Genomic DNA, 21009 nt, shown 5'->3' with positions numbered 1-21009 from the left:
TATAGTATATAGCTGCCATATAAACTGAGCGAACAAAATCAGAAAATGATCTTTTTATGCCCTAATTTGCCATCAAAGAGGCACCTACGAGTATGTAGGGTATTATAGTTCAATGCAAGCGAAGTTAACATTTTCTTGTTTAAATATTAAAAGTGTGGAGTAAAAAATAACATATTTTTTCATTATTTATTCAAAAACAAATCTCAAAATTCTCAAGCCTTCAATCGCGCCGGATAACATGATTTCAAATATAACCACAACCTTAAAGATAATACGGCTTAAGGAAATAAGGTTAATTGGCTTGATTGTTTTGACAGCGGAGCCGTGTTTTTCAAATTAAATACGCTTACGGATATGCTACTACAACAACTTAATCCCATTGAAACAGGCATAAACTACATGAAGTCTGGCTGAACTTGTGCTGCTTTGTCAGAACAAAAAAATCGAAAATAATAATTTTATGCTTATTGACACCGCCAGCACACATATGTACATACACACTACTTACTTTTGCATTATTATTTTTAAATTTATTTTAATTTATTTATTTTTCCAATTGTCACCCACGCAATAACTTTCCTTTACTAAAATTTTTGAGTTAAAATTGCTTTTTGCCTACCTCCAGAAGCGGCGTACGGCCTCCTGCTCGCTGGGCGATAAATCTTTTATTTTCGCCTCGAAATTCTGTTCCCACTGCGCTGTGTTGTGCGCTGCCGGCGCCAGCGCTGCGCTCATGTCACACGACTGGGGCGATAAAATCACCGGTGACACACGACTGACACTATTTAATTGATTCGCGCCGGCGAGGCTCATTGTGGCAGCCAGTTGATAAAGTTAACAAATGAAAGTTTGCAGAAATTCGCTGAAGTTTTTGGTTTGTAAAAACCGTTATATTTGCTTAAAATTAAAATATTTTCATTTTTTTATTTTACTTTTTTTGTTAAATTTTTTTTTATTTTTTAATTCAAAGAAAAAGAAATTTTTTCTTTTTTATACGTTTTTTTTTTTTTTTGCTTTCTTGAAAAACTTTAACATAGCGTCACGCACTTGACGTCGGCAAAGCTTTATACCAGGGGTTTTCTGCAAAACATTGTTATGATTTTTTTACCCATTCTTGTATGTTTGTTGTACTTTAGTCATAAATTACATTGACAGTACTTGGATTTTAAAGGAAATGAATTTGCTGATAACAAACTGATAAGAGTGTGCGAAAAGATTGTGACTTTTTATTGCCAACAAACAAAAAAATATTTTTATTTGTTGTTATTTGTGCGCACAAAGTTATAGAATTTTAAAAGAAATGTTTTAGAATACTTTTTTTTGAAATTCTCAAACTATGTCAGCTCTTCTTCACAAAAAAAAAAATATTATAAAATTTCAAATCAAGTCTTCGCGCTTTTGTGCTCTTTATCACAAAAATTATTTATTTTTTTTAAATTACGCTCGCACTTTATACTCACTTAGCGTGACTTAAACACTTTCGTAATATAATAGACTCCACAAAAAAATATATTAGCAGGCTTTGCTTTAACTTCACGTGCCATAACGTTTCCACCACACTCAATTTGCACTTTATTCACTTAAAATGTAGTTTCATTTATATATTTATTTATTTACTTTTGCCACAACCCCTACCACTTCAAGCAACACTTTAACGGTGCTCACTTATGCCATAAGTTTGCGAATAGCGCCACTTGCACACACTCGCGTCTTCGCCATGCGCGCGCCCGAACGATCGATCACCGCTTCCAATACACCAACCGCACACGAAATGCGTTCAAATCAGACTGAATTGTGCGCGCTAGTGTTATATACCGCACACTTCACCGCAAGCGTAGCACAAGAAAGCGCCAAAAGATCAAGTAATGCGGCTGACTAACGCACTGCGCGTATGCCTTAGTGACGCATCTTCACTGACAGAGCGTGCGTCTACCTAGAAGTTCGCCGTGGGCAACGGCGCCGCGGCTGTTGATGAAGCTGCCTACTGCTGCCTGTTGCACCAGACGTTCATCATTTCACGGCGCATTGCTCAGCTTTCATGCGGGCCATTTTTCTTACTTCTAATTTTTATTTCCTGCTTTTGTTTTTCTGTGTGTCTAAGCGCTTTGATGTTCGAAAATGAGTTTGCGTTGAACTGCAAGAAGTCACTGCTGCCACCAAACTGACTGGCGCGCGCACGGTTTGGCACTACGCAAGCCCACCAGCAGTCAACAGTCAGCAGCCAGCAGACCGCCGAGTCAGCAGAAAAAAGGCTGTGAAAACTGAAAACAAAAGCGTTCAGCGCTGAGCGCCAAGCAACAAAGCCAAGCGGTAAACAAATATGCCCAGGCAGCTATGTTGGTAAGGCTGTACCTACATGCATATGCGTGTGTGTGTGTGGAGCGGTGTGTGTTGAGCAATGTAAATATGATACGTTAATTAATAATGCTTTCTGATTTATAAGCAGGCAAGCCAAGTAGGAAGCAAAAACTTAGACCAAACAGCTGAGCTGAGAATTATTGGCTCAGCCAAGGCAGTAGTGACTCTGTCAGCGCTCTCGCCAGGGATTTCAAACAAACCAAAAACCAGTTTCACAACGTCGACAATCGCTCGCGCAAAGCTCAGTTTACGCGATGCTGTCGACAAAAATTATAAACACAGCACTTAATGCCTATTAGAGTACACCTCGGCTAAAACTGTAGGCAGAAAAACAGTCGCAAAAGTCAACCGCAGCGCCAACCTCAACTCCCAAGCGCATACTAAAGTGAGTATGCCTTCAAACACACACACACATACATGTGCTTATACACACATATAGATATAGCTGCAGACATTTATGTGTTTATAAAACGTTCAAAGTGCTGAGTATTTATTGCTGGTGCGCGTATTTGTTGTTAGTTTAGTTGTAGGATTGTTATACATTTCAACCCGACAGTTAACCGATAAGCTCGCGCTTAAAGTCAACAAGAGCACACACACACATACACAAGTGTGGTCTTGTAAGCGCATATGTGCCTATGTAACTACAAGCACGTCGCTGTTTTTTGTAAATAACTTTTATACTATTTACACTCTGCTCTTTGGTTGTTGTTGTTTTAGTTGTATTTGTCGTTACTGTAGCGGCTGCAATTGCTTTTGCAAGCTCGCGTTTAATTGCTGATTTTCAAACTTTTTACCTAGGTTGCAGCCATAGATCTCCTAGCTGTATATTTGGAAATTACATGTATTTTTCAAATGTCAAATGTGTCAGAATTAAAAAGTTATACACAAATTACAGTATGTACTCCATAATCCAAACATTCAGCTAGTTCAAAGGTATTGTATTGAGTAGTCGAAAAAGTATTTTCGTATTTTTTTGTTTCGTATTTTGTCAATAGATGTCGTTGCAGTCGTATGTCTCCAGTGCTACCAATCATATTGTGTCATACCATATAGTGTTGGAAAGATTTAACTAAAAACATATTAAATTCGGGAAAGTTGGAGAAAAGTTACAGCTGTTCAAAAATGAGTGAAATGAAGAAATCCGTTATATTTTAAAATTTTTGTATATCGGCACGACATCGCTAAGGAATTTAACATTCATTATCAAACAGTTTTTAAACCATTTAAAAAACCATTTAAAAAAGGCTGGGTACAAAAAGAAGCTCGCTGTTTGGGTACCACATGAATTGCCAGAGAAAAATTTAATGGACCGAATTAACATCTGCGATTCTTTGCTGAAACGAAATGAAATCGAACCATTTCTGGAGCAAATGATAACAGGAGATGAAAAGTGGATAAAATGCGACAATAATGTGCGAAAAAGATCATGGTCCAAGCGTAGTGAAGCTCAACATATGGTCACAAAGCCGGGATTGACGCCTCGAAAGTTTATGCTGAGCGTTTGGTGGGATTGGAAAGGAATCATCCACTATGAGCATCTCCAGGCTGGTCGAACGATTGATTCTACATTTTATTGTTAAGAACTGATGAGATATCAGAAATAACGGACAGAACTGATCAACATAAAGGGCTTCGTCTTCCTTTAGGACAACGCTAGACCACACACATTTTGATGACTCGGCAAAAACTGGGAGAGCTTGGCTGGGAAGTGCTGATGCAACCACTATTTAGCCCTGACCTTGCACCATCGGACTACCATATGTTTTGGTCAATGCAGAACTCCCTTGGTAAAGTTGGTTTCAAGAAAAGCCTATCAAAATTACGTGTCGCAGTTTTTCGCCGAGAAACCAGAAAAGTTATGGAATAATATCTGATTGAATAATGTCTCTAGCGGAAAAATGGTAAAAAATGGCAAAAAATGGCCGACCAAAATGGTACATATTTGGTTCATTAAAGTTCATTATAAATAAAAAAATAAGTTGAAGTTTAATTAGAAATACGAAAAGACTATTTCGACTAGCCAATACCCAAGTAAAGCCAGCATATCCCAGGTGTGACATAAAAACTAAAATAACTGATTATTGAATAACAAGAAATTTAAGGCCATCTAGGTATTTGTAATTAATATCGCGACTTCTTCTTGCAACGAAGGTAATACTCAATAACAGTTCCATTAGAAGATCGTTTATAAAACACATTCTCACAAAGCTAGATAGGTAAATACTTGCAAACACAAATGGGTCCATGTAAATCCATGTCGAAACATTAAAGCACCGCAAACACTTTTTCTCTAACTTTAATTTAACTTTAATGTTTTGAGTCGCGTATTTTATTGTTAAGCAACCATTTCAAAACTCTTCACCTCAAAATAACGCCACATATCAACAACAACTTCGAGTGCTATTATCAAGCATGTCGTCATCATCAGCGTCAACTTCTAACCCCAAACAGACACTCACATTTATTGTCTTTTATGTCAACAATTTGAGAAACATCATCGAAACAAAACAAAAAAAAACAGAAATCAAAATGAGGCAATACAAACATACAACAACAATCAGCGAGTGTAGCACACGAAAGGAATTTGACAACACCTCCGAGAATAATTTTGATTTCATTCAGCGCTTGTTAAACCACCAAAACAAAAACAATAATAATAATAGCAGCACATAAACCTCAAGTGTCTATAAATACATATCAAATACATTTGTACTTCCCTCCACCCGCTATGCTGTCATTCCGGCAAACACGACACATCACATTTAAATCGGCGCACGTTTGAAGCTGTGCACGCACAGTGGTGTCAGCTCATTAAAAATGCCACAAAAAATTAAAAGAAAATAAAGTGAAATAAATGTGCTTGTTGAGTGTAGCTGAAGGAAATATGTGTCAAAGCGATAAGATAGCAAGCACACAACTCCCTTGCAATGCGAGAGAAAAAATGAAATATAAGAAAAAATAAAATAAATGAGCGCGTCATGGTGTGAAGTGAAGAAGTGCCCACATTTACAACGAAAGTGTCAGCGTTGTCAATCAGCGTTGAGGTGATCTATGCTTGCCGGCCGTTTAGCGCGCCGCCACGCGTATTGACAGTTCTCACTTGACAGGTTGACAATTTGACAATTGTCAGCGGTTTTTAGAGACTTTTTTGAACGGAAACTTTCCTCTATAGTGAAATTATTTCAATATATTTATAAAAAAAAAATTCTTTAAGTTTTTAAACTTTTTCACGCCTGATAAGTAATACACTGAAGTTAAAGTTTATCTATAACACCTCGAGTTCGTCAGTTCTTTTTTATTTGTCTCTTGCGACATATCTCCATAAAGTTTACTCTACTTTAAGTATTATCAGTTGAATGTAATCAGCCTTGTATTGGAAAAATTAAAAATTAATTGAAATATGTTTTCGATTTAGTTCTCCTTGAGCCGTTTACAGGGAGAGTATAATAATTTGTCATTGCTTGTAATAATGTGGCATAAAACGGTTGTTATATAGTTCAGAGATAAGCTGCAAACAAGCAGTCTCAGTATAGAGTTCAGAGAGATCAAATGTCTGAGGCCAAGTACAATTTTCGATGATTTTACGGTATTTACACAGCCATTAGGCAATCAATTTTTGGAAATATTTACAGAAGCCTTGAAGCCTTGATTCGCCTAGATTACCAAAAGTTATGTTCTTTTAAATGAATAAATACGCTATAGTAAGCTTTGTCATTAGAAATTCATATTCAAATCAACAATAATATAGATACTGTCCGAAACATTATTGCGAGGCGCTGATCAAATCGCTAAAAGTTATTGAACCATGTTGAATGTATAGTTTTATGAAATTTTATTAAGGTCGGGCGAAAATCCTAGTAGCTATATCCTCCTAGCGGATTTCGACTGGCAACTGGACAAGTTTCTAGAGCAGGCCTAGTTGGTGCGAGCACGCGGCGTCTAGATAACACAGAGGTACATATACATTCACCTCTTCCTGGTAACATGCTTTGCATATAACACTGGGAGAGGAGGTTTCTATCTTCTTCTGCCATTGCTAAAGAGGTACTGGCAGTAGGTACAAAGGTCCCTTGAAAAACAAAACTGAACATGAGAAACCAAAAAGATGGAAATCGATGAAAATGGATCGAAAACTTGCTAATGGAACTGGGTTCCAGACCACAAAGGAGTTCCGGGAAACGAAACTGCTGTTGATATTGCCAAAAGTAGCATCTGTCTGGCTATCAAACAAGTACAAGGAATACGGAAGTCACTAAGAACATTATATAACGAAATTTCGGAAAGTACTAACGCGGATCAGGGCAAAATGTCTTAAGTAGATGCTGGATCGCCAAAATCATGTGCAAAAATACCTTAGAAAAACTCACTTGCTTCTTACTCACACGTTCTCGAAAGGACTCTTGCACGGCTGTTGGCTTCTTGACAGGTCACAACCTACTGGCATCATATGCAAACCGAATGGGCATAAGTGATAACGTTGCATGCAGAGAGTGCAAAGAAGTTGACATGAGAGAGACGCTGGAACACTTCCTATGACTTTGTCAAACACTATCTAGAACTCGTCTGAAGTATCTAAGAGCTTCGTAGTTCAAAAGACTGGACAAAATATCAAACGTGGATATCAAGTCGTTCTTAAAGTTCGCAAAAAACAGACAGGCCTACACTTCACCTCAAACTAAACTGAACATCCAGCTGACATTACTAAGGACCAGTAGGTCTATGTATGGCGTGATAGCCGGCCAATATAACTTAAGCTAATATAATCCTAATCTAAGAACCAGCTTCTCGATACCAAAAATTAAGTTTTTTAGAGCGTCTTTTCCTCAATATGTTAAAAATATCTTTCGAAATCCACTCAGTATTATAGAAAATAGATTCTAATTTAGATTTATGCAGAACAAACCGGTAAGTATTTGAAGAATCCGTTCAAATTACCAACAATTCTTTCAAAGTTCGACAAAACTAGTTTTTGTTAGTATTATATTACTATTTGATAACAAAGTAGAAAAACCACTAAAATTACCCTCACAGGAACGAGATTGGGGCTCAGCGTATAGAAGAATAAACTAAAGCAGATGAGGCTTAAAAATAATATATACAAAATATTTTAGCTTAATTTATTTAAAACGTTAATTTATTGCGCTTGAACATGAATTTTGCGGTTTCAAAAAGACCAACGAGTTGTGAGAAAAACCTACAAGAGCCGAATTCAATATTTACCAAAACATAACCGTAAAGTAATGTGTTATTTTTAGAACTTAAGCAGGCGTTATTCAGATATATGAAAATAAGCAGCGCTTAGAAAAAATATTAAATCAAAACGAAGATAACCGTGCGCCAAACTAATTAGCTCGTAAGCCGAACTAGTCAAGTCTTACATTAGTATTCCATACACTCGCGCTGTTGACAATTTATTGTAAAACGCCCTCCAACACTTATTTAATCCTTTGTTTACCCATTATTGTGATTATTGTGTTCGTTTTCATTTTGACTGTTTGGCGGCAACTGTCGAGCTTGTGACAGTTTTCAAATGTTTCATAATCGAAACGAATAACTACTGCCTCGCCCTCTGCGCGCCGCACAGAAAACACGCCGAAAGCAAATTAAGCGAATGACGAAAACTTGGCTGTCATGCTTAAAGGCTACAGCAAACAATTGCAAAAAGTACACTGCGGGAAAACAGCTGATTAAAAGCTGATTATATCAATTCTTCTCCACTTAAGCTAACGCTGTAAATATGATCTGAATATGGATCAGGGTTTCTGCTCAGCTCTTTATCTAAATATACTTGATCTATTAGCTTCCTTCTCAATTGAACTCAAAGTGCTTCTCGCAGTGTATTTTGCCACTTTCGAAGTCAGACAGTCTGTAATTGTTTACAATCTTCGAGTTTTCTCAGCACTTTTGTTTCGCTTCTCTATTTCCAATATGTTAGCAATCACGGTGAGTACAACCAGCACACGCACTCAGCATACAAAGTTCATAAATCAATAGAATTGTTGCTGTAACTGTACGCTTACGTGTTATTTTATTAATTAGCATGCGCGCAAGGGCTACAACAACAAAACCAATTACAACACACTGCAGTACACAGAAAGTCGCATATTTGTTGTTGCGCTGTGGGTTTTGTTAAGTAGAAATGCATGTAAGCTAATAAATTGTAGCTACTTTTCATAACAAATTACTCAATGGCTGGCGCCAACTTGTTGAAGAATTTATTTAAAAGCACAATTTATATAAAAAATTAATTTGTTTTTTGAAAGTTTATTTTTAAAGCCATACAAACTTACATTATGATCATTTTTAATCCAAGTTTGTATTGAGCGCTTTTCAGCAACATTTTACAGCCTTTTCTTTATCGGAAGATAGAGGACTTTTGAAGATTTATTCAAAAATCCCGTATTCAGCTTAATTCAGCTAACATCTTTTACAGCAAACAACTATTCTTCATCAAATAAAAATATAATTTAGCACTATCCAGCCATTCAGCATTTATTCAGCTGAATTCAGCTCACAGCTTACAGAAAACAGTAGTTTTTCAAAAACAAAAGTATAAATTGATACTATTCAGCTGTTCTTAGTCAAGCAAAAATTTAATTAAGCACTATTCGGCTATTCATTTATCAAGCAGAATTCAGCACATTTATTTCTGTTCTTACTTAAACAAAAATATAATTCAGTCATTCATTATTCGTACTATAGTCTAAAATCAGCTGAACTTAACTCACATCTTACAGCAAACAGCCGTTCTTCATAAAACAAAAAATAATTTAAAGCTATTCAGCCATTCATTTATTCAGCTGAATTCAGCTCACATACTCTACAACAAACAGCGGTTCTTAGTCAAATTGAGATATAAGTCAGCAATATTCAACTATTCATTTTATCAGCTGAATTCAGCTCACATTTTTCACAACCAACAGCTATTCTTAGTCAAACAAAAATATAATTCAGCACTATTCAGCCATTCATTATTCGTACTATAATCTATAACCAGCTGAATTCAGCTGAGATATTTTACGGCAGTTCTTAGTAAAATTAAAATAGTTTTCAGAATTATTCAGCCATTCATTATTCGTACTAAAATCGCCTTCAGATGATTTTTTTTAACTTTGAAATTAATGTCCTTGACTATATAAATGTCGGCATTTTCCGCTTTAAGCATTTTTTACACCAGGCCTTCAGCGAATCGCAGCGATAAATGCCAACAACACCAACAACGCATCTTCTGCTATTTTGTATACTTTCGCCCATAGATCAACGCCAACGCTAATGTCAACTCATGCCACATAACTGCTTACGCCACATAAATTATGCCAAATTTTCGCCAGCAACTAAATTCACCTTAGTAAAAAATAATATAGCATGCGAATTAAAAGTATCGCATGCGAATACATATTATTGCATGCGAGAGAACTTCAGACCAACGTATTGCGCTTAAATGGCTAAACATGATTGCCGCGCATTTCGCATTAAACAACGTCTACAAATTGCTCATAAGACAAATGTGGCAAATGCTGCCGCTGGCTGTCACACCGGCGAAGTAAGGCGATGTGTTGTTGCATGCCGCTCGCTCTGGCGAAAAACAGTAAAAACGCAGATATGCTAATGCTTGGGAGTACACATTCGATCAAGGCTACGGCATTACTGGCATTTTTTAATGTTTGATATATTTGAATTTGTTGCTTTTTTCGCTGCCAAATTGTTGTAAATTATTTGAAATTTATTGTCCAATTGGCTTAAGGAATTTATGTGGCACACACAGCGGGATATTTGATGCCTGCAAACGCGTAGCCAACGGAGCGGCATTTCGACAGCGCTGACGACGTTAAAGTGCAAAAATAATAAAATGCCAAAGCGAGTAATTGGTGTGAAAAATATGGCGAACATGCCGCTGAACAGTGGGATCGCGAGCAATTGATTTTCCAATTCCTGTTACAACAATGCGATCGTGGATCGCTATACGAGTCACTACTGTATATGATGCTCTCCGAAATCGTTCGTAAATTGCATGAGTCGGCATCAGCTATTCAAAGCCACAATTCATCTTAGCGCTGGCTATTGTTTGCCCTCACCGATCTGCCGTTCACACTCTTGGTGCAATTACCGATGTATGTATGTATGGTATATACAAATGGTGCCCATTTATTCCTTGCGGCGCTACACGGTTGCTGTGTTAATCGTGCTACAAATGCGGGGCGCATGCGCAATTTCCGCCGCATTGTTATTAAATTGTTTCTTATTGTTTTATGAGTGTATTCAGCAACCGAAGTGGCGTCATCAGTACTCAATGCTTTGAAAGAAATTCACCGCAAAAACGTGTTCAGCGGACGACTTGAGCTATTAAACAAAGTACATAGTGGTGCGCATTAGTCGATTTATAAGCGTTCAATTTAGATTTTAGATTTACAAAGGTGCTGAAAAGCCGCTGAATTGCATCGGAAAATGTTACAGTGACTTCAAATATCATTTTGTGATCACAGAAAGCATATTAGCTCCTTTATTTAATTAAGAAAAAAGTGTAAGCGCTTACATTCATTGACATTGGTATACTTAGTTAAACCGTTTAGTTTAAAAAAGCGTTGCTGAATTCACTATATGTATGTGTAAAAAAATATATTTTTAACTGTACTAAAAATAATTTTGTAATTTTCCTTTTTATTATAATATTTAATAAGACTAGCTTACACATTTCTTGCGCTGAATTAAATTAAAAAGTGAAATAAATTGTAAGCGATGTTGAATTCACTATAGGCGCATAAATTACTATTTGTGTATAAAAAATTATTTTAAAGTGCCTTAAATTAACAAGAATTTTGTAAGCGCAGTAATATTTCCTTTTTATTTTAATATTTAATAATATTTAATAAAACTACATTACATATTTCTTGCGCTGAATTAGCTTAAAAAGTGAAATAAATTGTAAGCGCTGTTAAATTCAGTATTATAATATAATTAAATAACATATTTCTAACTGTACTTAATTAATTAAGTTTTTGTAAGCGTATTATATTTAGTTTTATCTTAACATCTAATACATCAAGCTTATACATTTCTTGCGCTGAATTAGCTTAAAAAGTGAAATAAAAATTTTAAGCGCTGTTAAATTCAGTATTATAATATAATTAAATAACATATTTCTAACTGTATTTAGTTAATTCGATTTTTGTAAGCGCAATAATATTCGGTACTTAATAAGACATTTTTTGAGCTGAATCAGCTTATAAATTGTAAGCGCTGCTAAACTCACTATATGCGCATAAATAAAATATTTCTAACTGTACTTAATTAATTAAATTTTTGTAAGCGTATTATATTTAGTTTTATCTTAACATCTAATACAACTTGCTTACACATTTCTTGCGCTGAATTAGCTTATAAGGCGAATTATATTGTAAGCTTGTTGTTGACATTAAAGATCGAGCAGCATCGATATGAAATTTAGCCAAGAAAGCTAAAATTTTACACCAAGTATGTAAATTTATAAGCAACACCTTACATTAAGCATCATTAGAACACATTCACATACGAATTAAGAAATCAGTTAATCGTAAAAATCAGCATTGAATTTGCGTTAAAAGCTATCGGTTCAAATGCATCTCTTAATGGGTTACTGCTGGCATTTAACAGAGTTGATAGACGGCATAGCTATGTATGTAGTTAGACAATTGCTGATGGTGCGATAAGGGGACAAAAGCATACACAGTTTGCAAGCAAGCAACAATTCAGCAGCTTTACTTAACTTAAAGTAGCTCATAGTAGTCAAGACGACTGACTGACTTTAAAAAGAAAAAAATCTCGATACAAATAGCGATATTCGATTCATGATAAAAAGCGATTAAAATTTATTTTAAAATGGCTGAAAATGAGCATAAATTGTTATTCAGCAAAACTACAATTGCATACATTGTTTTATTCACCAAAACTAGAAATGTGCATAGATCTTTTTAGATAATATTTCCATTAACATACTTTTAATTACGGTCAGCTCAAGATCCAGATTTACCGCTTTTCAGCGCATTTCAATGCCATGTAATAATACCCGCTGACAGCGAAGGCAACCCTGCATGTTGGTCTAATGCAATTTGCTGATTACCATGCCATTAACTAGACAGTTTCTTCAACTGGCTAACGATCTTTTCCATCACGCAAATTGTAGAACATATCCGATTTTACTGCTCCAACACACTTTTTATTACCAACGGCTTGAGCAGCTGCCGTGACTTATTAAGCTTCTTCCACTATGACTATATTTCACTTAATGGCATTGGTTATAGCATTTTGGCGGCAGTGACTCGCATGCGATCTCGCTGGGCTCCGCTACGCTCGTAAACGCAATGCGATTACGCTAAAGCACAGTTGCGTGAATTTAAACGCCTTTTGGTGTTCGCTTGTCCACAAAACGGTACATGACGCACCACTTACATATGTATGTACATACTTACGGGTATTTCACACGGCAAGCAACGCGTTACGCATTCAATTGTGGCAACGACTGATCGTCGAGGGATCTTAAATCGCGTGATGTGCTAACAGTAAATATAAGATGAGAGGTTTTTAATGAGTACTTAAGTGGCGCGGTAATGACCATTACTTGCGTTTTCCCGAAAATAAAATGAAGGAAACAGCAAACTGCATAAATTAGCATAGCCATGGAGATGAGTTCTTAAGTGAAATGTCTAATGTTTATTTGATGGACGCTTCTTTTTCGACAGAACTGACAATAGAGCAATGAAAAGACGAGCTGGGAAATATTTCGTTTTGAATTGTAAATGAAGTGCCTTCGCTGAATTGGTGCTAAATGATCAAGCTTGCCACGAAAGTCAACGTTTTCTTCTACCATCGCATGGCCTTCATGAACGCAAATCGCACGAAAAGCTTGATTACCATAATGAAAACAAAAACCCGATCATTTTTAGAAATATATTTTTACAACCTTAATTTCAACAATATGTAACTTCGTGTACATAAGTCAGGTTATGTATGTCTATGTAAACGCATGCTTTGTAAAACCCAGCCTAAGCGCATGCGCACCAACTTCATATTGTTATTATGCGAAACTCATTCAAATGCTAAACATTTTAGACACGTACGCAAAACTAAATAGCTATGCTTTGAATTGCAATTACGCTACATAGTGCCAATTGTAGCCAAGCTAAGCTTGAGCACTGACAAACAAATGAATTTTGACGAATTCCAAATAGGTAAGGCCCAAAAGTTCAAATATTTGTGCCGTCGCTTGGCCAAATACAAAAATGAGCTAAGCTTTGCCGAACAAACATTGCAAAAAAACAATAATAAACTATCCGATTTCCGCTCATTTCTCAAACTTTTTTTTATCGCTTAATTGTATTTGTTGGCTCGTTCATCAATCCGATTGTTTTACAGCAATCTTCTGGTTTATTAGCGCTGAAATTGTTGCCGATTTTTTTACTGTTTTAATCATCTTTCAATACATTTGAGAAATCTTTTTTATAAAAACTGGCACTAATAATATTCCGAGCAGCTAAACTCTTAATGGACTAACTCTACGTAGGTTGCCTTTTACATTTCGTGATTTGGCAAGCCTAGTGTTGCAAGCTGGCAACTCGCAACTGTATCGAAAGATTTGACACTTTCGTTGTTATAGATACTCAGAACGTTTTGACATACGAGCGCTATTCGTATTGTTTACAGTAACTTAAAATATTCTTCTCTGCCGAAAAATAGAATTAAGTCCCGAGCAGTTTCTACCGATTATCTTTTACAACTTTCGACGTGAATTAACTCTAGAATAGTGTACATAGTATTCCTTTAATTCCATTTTTAGCGATAAAGCTCTTTCAAGAACCAGTGTTTTTCGATAGTATGGTGAATGAGGTTGTAGATCACGAAGAAGAGAAGAAGAAGTAAAGTCTCTCTCGATGAGCAAAAACCAAACTATATAAGTTACTCATTATTCCCGAGGTTATGGTGCTGAGACATGAACGATGACAGCATCTGATGAGTCGACGTAACGAGTTTTCAAGAGAAATGTTCTGCGAAAGATTTGTGATCCTTGGCGCATTAGTCAGGTCGAATACCGCATTCGATGGAACGATGAGCTGTATGAGGTATACGACGACATTTATATACAGTTCAGGGATTAAATGACAGCGGTTACGCTGGCTAGGTCATCTCGTCCGAATGGACGAAAACACTCAGTACTCGCCGGGTGAAGCTGAGGAAGATAAAGCCCACCACTCCGTTGGAAAGCCCAGGGGGAGAAGGACCTGGATGCGCAAAGGAATCTCCAATTGGCGCCACATAGCAAAAACAAGAGACCGCTTTCGCTCTGGTCTACGCCACTAAAGAAGAAGAAGATCAGATGTCGTGAAATTCGTCCAAAATTAATTGTTGTTCCGGAAACCATTGATGCTCTGAGCTAACTGATAGTGTAAGGTTGTCTTATGACTGAGACAACTACTGGCATTTGTAGGACCGGTATTGCATAAACATTTGACTGCAAAAAAAATTTTTCACGCTGGAGCACACACAATTTGTCAATTGCTCAATAAAAGGAGGTCTCGATTAATCAATAGAGTGGTGCTTCACAATACATCTATTGCATCGTTAGAGGTGATGAAAGAAATGCAATTTTGACCAATAAAAACATCGATTTGTTGAGTCATCCTCCGTATAGTCCTGGCTAGGCACCGTATGACTTATTTTTATTCCTTTACGAAAAAAATAAATTATGAAATAAACCTGAAGAGGCGGTTCATGTGTCCAGCACACATATTTTGGAGAGTGGCAAATCTGCTGTGAGTAGTGGTTCAACCGCATTTTAAGGTATGGAGAATATTAATGCAGAATATTTTGAATACCAATAAAGCAATTTTTGCTGCTTAATATTTGCTTTTATGCTCTAATCCCGAAATGAAAAAGCCAACCCTCGTATTAGCATTTTTCTCACATGAGTTTTTTTCGCTCAGCGATCTTTACTTGGATGATAATTCTCATTAGATTAATGACTTTTAACGCAAAAAAAAATAATTTACAAAGAAAAAATTGTAAGCCACCAATCATGCTGCCCGTGCGCCCATTGCTTGGGTCATTTACTTTTGTATGGAAAAAGGAAAAATGAAGAAACAATTAAGTTCCCACTTCCATAAACTTTTTGCAGAACATTCGAGTGGTTAATTGATTGCTCGCAGCTAATTGATTGGAGGGAACCTGGTAGAAAAGTTTGAGTTTATTTTTACTGTGTTGCTTCATAATGACATGCCAATGCGATTATAGTAATTATTACTGATTAGCAACTATGTTTGCAGCAGTTGCCCAATTCTTAGATGATAAATGACGCGCTTCAATAACTGTCAAATTTTATTTTTCTTACAAAGTTTTTTATGGAGTTTAAACATTTATGTACATACAGCGGCGTTGTGTCCAACAAAAAACCTTAACGGATTGCCTACCTCCAGCATAAAGCGCCGGCGCATAATCCCTCGCGCGCCCAAATCCAACCAGTTTTTTGTGTTTGTGCGGCTGCGGCTGCGCTTGCCGCTTGACCGCATGCCTTTGACAGTTGACCAATGCGACATTGACGCGTTGTCGCTGTTGTTGTGCCATTTACACGTTTGTAATCTTTTTTTTGTAATTTTTTCGTTGCGTCTCACAATCAAATCGCTTGCATAGCTTTTCGTGAATTTTACCTAAGCCTTGGCAGCTTCACACTTGTGCGGCCGACTTTAATCAAAATAGTTCGGCTTGTTTGAAGCCCGGTTTAAGGCACACATTCCAAGCATTCGTGGCATCTATTTAGCAGCACTTTGTTGAAATTAAGACAATAGGAAATATTCTTCGCACTTGTTCATTGAAAACAAAACGCAACAAATTCATTTAAATTCTTTGCCAACAACTTTTAGCAGTCAAAATTTTATGGCCATCAGTACGCGCAACAAAACTTCAATTTTGCTAGCAGAAATAACAATTTTGCAAATGCCGCACTTTTAATTTGCTTAATTTATTGCAACGCCTGCGCGTTTTTTCAGCTGCGCACCTGTCCAGCTCGCTGGCTGCCTGTACACAAGAACAAAAAAAAACATTCCAAATCTGTTACATCATCCCACGACGCGACTTGTCAGTTTTCAAAGCTCGCCTCGTTCGTACAGGCGGTCTGACGAGTCGGCTGGTTGGGTCACTTTTGGTGTGGCATACACCATTTTCAGCGAGAACTATTCAATGACTTTGGAATATTGCCATTCGCTAATATCAATATTTATAATTTTTTATGTGCGCATTTGCATAAGCGAGCGGCTAGAATTTTTACTATTTTTTGCGCATTTAGTTTTTGCGCTTTTTATACGTTTTCGCTGGTGTTGACAACCAGACTCGCTTCAATTTAAATAAGGCGCAAAAAATTAACGCGTTTGTTACTAAATATATAAATAAGTTGAAGTTTAATTAAAAATGCGAAAAGGCTTTTTCGACTACCCAATATAACATATGCAATTTTCAATATTTTTAGAGCTCACTAAATAGTAAATTTTGCTATTTTAATAACAACAGTAATTCTGTCTGAATAACTATGCATAATAAACTCTCCAATCGGCTAACAATACAGTTAACAGCGCTGTTAAACTTCTTTTTAACATAATCATTGGCCCACGCAATTTATTTTGCGGGTCACAATGCTAAGTTGAACTTAGTTTTTCAGCGTAAACTAAACAACTTTCACCAACTTTAACGCTACTAAGCCGCTTAAATCCACTTCATAAAGTTCCTAACGCTTACGCCCATTGAAAAGTGAACTTCTAATGGTTAAATGTGTATTATCGGAAGTGCAAGCCCACAACGCCAGAAAACAAGCAAAAAGGTAGCTTCATCTGCAACGAAGCTATAATACCCTTCACATGTTTATTTCTTATCGTATAAAAGGCTATAAATGATATTAATTTTGTTAAAATATCATTTCTTGTTGTTGTGATTTAGAAGTCCTAAGGTGAGCTCACGGGTAGCTGGCTGCAAGCTGACTCTATATAAGAAAAGCAGGCACGGTGCCTGGCCAATGTTTGGGCTTACGCCGCGATTCGATGTGATTTAACAGTCATAATGTACTCGTAATCTCGCGGGAAGCTGGTTGTTAGCCGGCTCTATAAAAGAAAAGCAGGCAGCGTACCTGGCCAGTACGTCGGTAACTGGTGACTTTCCCGCCGCGACTTCAATCTGAACAATTTCTTCGAAGACAAATAAATTCGGCCTTTATAAAATTTCGTAAAGATATCTCGTCAAATAAAAAGGTTTACCATACTAGCACTTGAAAGATCGGAGTTAGCTTGTATAGCAACTACTACTGTGCTATTGTGGTCCGATATTCACGGTTCCGACAAATGAGGACAGGTGCAAAATTTAACATCGATATCTCAAAAACTGAGAGTATATAGACATACGGGCAAACAGGCGGACATGGCTAAATCGATTCAGCTCGTCATGCTGATCAATTATATATATTTTATAGGGCCTCGGGCGTTTACGTCTGAATATTACAAACTTCGTAACAAACTTTGTATGCCCCATTTAGGGTATAACAATGTTGAACTTGTCAAGAGCTATTAAAATCATCACAACAAATATTCGGATCAAAAACGCGCACACAAAAGCGTACAAACAGAATAGTGAGCACAAAGTCGAATAAATAAATCATACATGCCTTAAGGCATTCCACAGCGTCAGCCCCGGACAGTGGTCAGGTGTAAAATACACATACAACCATGCGTATGCACACAATGCACGCTCACACAAATAATTTCAACACCGAATTAAAGATGCTGATTTATTGTCTGGACTGTCAGCTACCACAGCAGTTCCACAGCTCAGACAAGTCTTGTAAGCTGAGGATTATCCGTTGCCTTGTGACCATAAGAAGTCTTGGTAACATTATTCAACTGTATGTGTGTTATAGTCGCAATTTTTATTAGAGAAAGAGACTAAAAGCAAAGCATTAATTGTGGCATACCCTATGTTTTCTGCGCTTTGTTCATTCAGTATGAACTGTCACGCAAAGGGAGGAGGAGGAGGAGCGAGAGAGTTTTATGAAAATGGGCCTTAAGGATCTTGTATAAATTGGTAGGGAAGTACATGAGTGCCAATGAATCGTTTCTCTTTTAGGCGAGAACATCAAGTGACAGTTTTTCCAATTCTGTTATTTATTACTATTTTTTAGCTCATGCACCTTCAGCTTGAATGCAGTTTAACTAATTGTTATTTAATGACCGAACTTTTGTTTTTAAAAATAGATTTTTTACAAGTTTATTAGCACTGAACTAGCTCTATTTCTAATTAGACTTCGAATACAGTTAATTGTATTAAAATTACAATAAACACAAGGGTCCAAGATTAAATCCATTAAAAATTCATTAACTAATTTATATTTTCAATTCTCAATATTTGCTGTTGTGTATCCGTATCATGATAGTAAATATTGTCAATGGCATTGCGTGGAAGAGATTGTGCTGCGATTTACATATTGAAAATTTCGCTTTCCTAACTTTAAGTTCATTCAGTGAGACCTCCCCAATCAGGCATCGAAATCATGGTTAACGTAAACCGGATATTTTTTTGGTTTCTAATATTGCAAGGGTTTCTTAAGAAAAATGTAAATATATTTATATTTAGAATCGTGTTTTCAGGCATAACTTTCGTGACCGAGTGTTGTGTTTCACCTAGCTTAAGTAAATAATTTCACAGTTATATAATCATGCGCTTTCTTTTGCTGTAGCATGGAGCTTTTTTCAAAATGTCGAATATGGAGTGCAGGGACGTGAATAATGAGTACTTGCGCGAGAAGGTGTGCCGCTTGAAAGCAGTCAAACGCGATACTGTTGAGGCCAGCATTCGCTTTCAAATTCTAAAAACTGTGGAAAATTTCAATGTATGTGATCAATTTCTTTTCTTAAAATGAACATTGGTTATATTTTTTCATCTTTAAAGTTGCACATTGAACTTCTACGTAAATACAATACCTACCAGCCATTTTTCATCAATCGCACCTTTGATGTCTGCGAATTTCAGCGTAAAGGTCAAAATGCTCTGTACTTAAACATACTCTACAAATTGATCGAGAAGTATTCGAATGTGAATCACTCGTGTCCGTATGAGGTGGTATTTGAAGGGTTCTCACCACGTGTTTTTAAGTTTCTAGTTGCTCTTCTCTTTGCAGGGAGAATTCATCCTCGAGCGCTTCAGGCCGTCACATAATAATTTGATTTTACCCATTCCCAGCGGTGACTACCTCATTAAGTTTGGGTTTTATACCTCCAATATTTTGATGGCCCATTTATATGTATGGTTTGGCTTCAAAGAATTGGAAAGATGGGAAGTTGGCAAAGAAGGTGTCTCCCCCAAAAGTTTGAAAACAAATTTTCATGCTAAATTGCTTTGAGAAATGAAAATTCGAGTATATTATGAGAATTGAATTGAAATAAAAATTGAAATATGTATCCAATAAATAATTCTTTATATGAGCATTATTAGTTGGGCAACAAAGTTATCGCGTTTTTTTTTTTTATGAAATTATATTTGTATTGTAAGGAAATGGTTACAAATGAATTGCTCGAAGTTTTGCACATCGCAACTAACAACTTTTTCCATTTTTCTGGCAAAGTTCGAATGCCATTGCGGTGAACCTGTTATTCTTGTAATGCTAACCAAGAATCACACCATTTTCGCTGTCGTCTTGTGAGTGGAACAGCTACTGAGCCAGATCAAGTGCCATCGAACAAATAATAATCGTACGGTCTAATAACATCTTCCCCCGGCGGTTAGTGCGTCGAATAATTTCAGAGCTGGAGCGTTTTTATCCATTCTGGTGACCTGACTTAGCCAGCGTAGCCGCTGTCTCTTAATTCGCTGAACTATATCAATGTCGTCATATATCTTATACTTACAACTCATTGTTTCATTGAATGCGATATTCGCCGTTGTCAATGACCATAAATCTACACAGAACCTTTCTGTCGAAAACTCGTAACGTCGACCCATCAGATGTTATTATCGTCCATGCCTCTGCACCATATAGCAGGAGGGGAATAATGAGTGACTTATAGAGTTTGGCTTTTGTTCGTCGAGAGAGGACTTTACTTCTCAACTGCCTACTAAGTCCGAAGTAGCACCTGTTGTCAAGAGTTATTCTGCGTTGGTTCTTGAGACTGGCATTGGTTATTGGTGTCAATACTGGTTCCAAGATAGACGAAATTATCTACTTCAAGGGACATCGAAGTTATGACTGACAACAGTGACGTGGGAGCCAAATCGCGAGTACGACGCAGTATACGCGAGCTATTTCCAGACCATTGACGCGCTCAAAGCAAACATTTATTCGGATATCTACCGTATACCTCCCAACACGCAAGGAAAAGTAGAAATAAACGCGGCCAATAAGGGCAGCCACTATGTGGAGGATATTATCATTCCACAAGTAATTTAAAATACCGAAAACACGGAAAAGCTTATCATAAACTCAATAGCTATTCAAAGGTGGCTTAAAAATTGTTGAGAGCCTTCCGAAACACTGTACTTCATCGTTATATTTTTGCATTTTAATTGATTGATTGGCTGAGGGTATTTATTTATTGTCAATAATTTAATATTTCAAGTTATTTTTCAATAAATTGCGATACTATTAAAAGC

At 36.7% G+C, this 21009-nt stretch overlaps 2 protein-coding genes across 2 annotated transcripts in view; one reads left to right on the top strand and one right to left on the bottom strand.

The window, feature by feature from the left end:
* The window catches only part of LOC120770852, a 29780-nt gene extending 28891 nt beyond the window's left edge, over positions 1-889 (bottom strand). The window contains exon 1 of the mRNA XM_040098456.1: positions 620-889. Coding sequence (XP_039954390.1) covers positions 620-813 — 194 coding nt within the window. The 5' untranslated portion in view covers positions 814-889. The remainder of the gene's footprint in view (positions 1-619) is intronic.
* Positions 808-19762, top strand: LOC120770805. The gene is made up of 4 exons (XM_040098383.1): positions 808-874; positions 19100-19252; positions 19312-19479; positions 19541-19762. The coding sequence occupies exons 1-4, from the start codon at positions 842-844 to the stop codon at positions 19760-19762; spliced, it is 576 nt and encodes a 191-aa protein (XP_039954317.1). The 5' UTR covers positions 808-841.
* The last annotated feature ends 1247 nt before the right edge of the window (positions 19763-21009 follow it).

This window comes from Bactrocera tryoni, chromosome 3, assembly GCF_016617805.1.
Source record: "Bactrocera tryoni isolate S06 chromosome 3, CSIRO_BtryS06_freeze2, whole genome shotgun sequence".
Classification (NCBI taxonomy): domain Eukaryota; kingdom Metazoa; phylum Arthropoda; class Insecta; order Diptera; family Tephritidae; genus Bactrocera; species Bactrocera tryoni.
The sequence above is the reverse complement of the archived record's forward strand: the minus strand, read 5'-3'. Positions and strand labels throughout refer to the sequence as shown.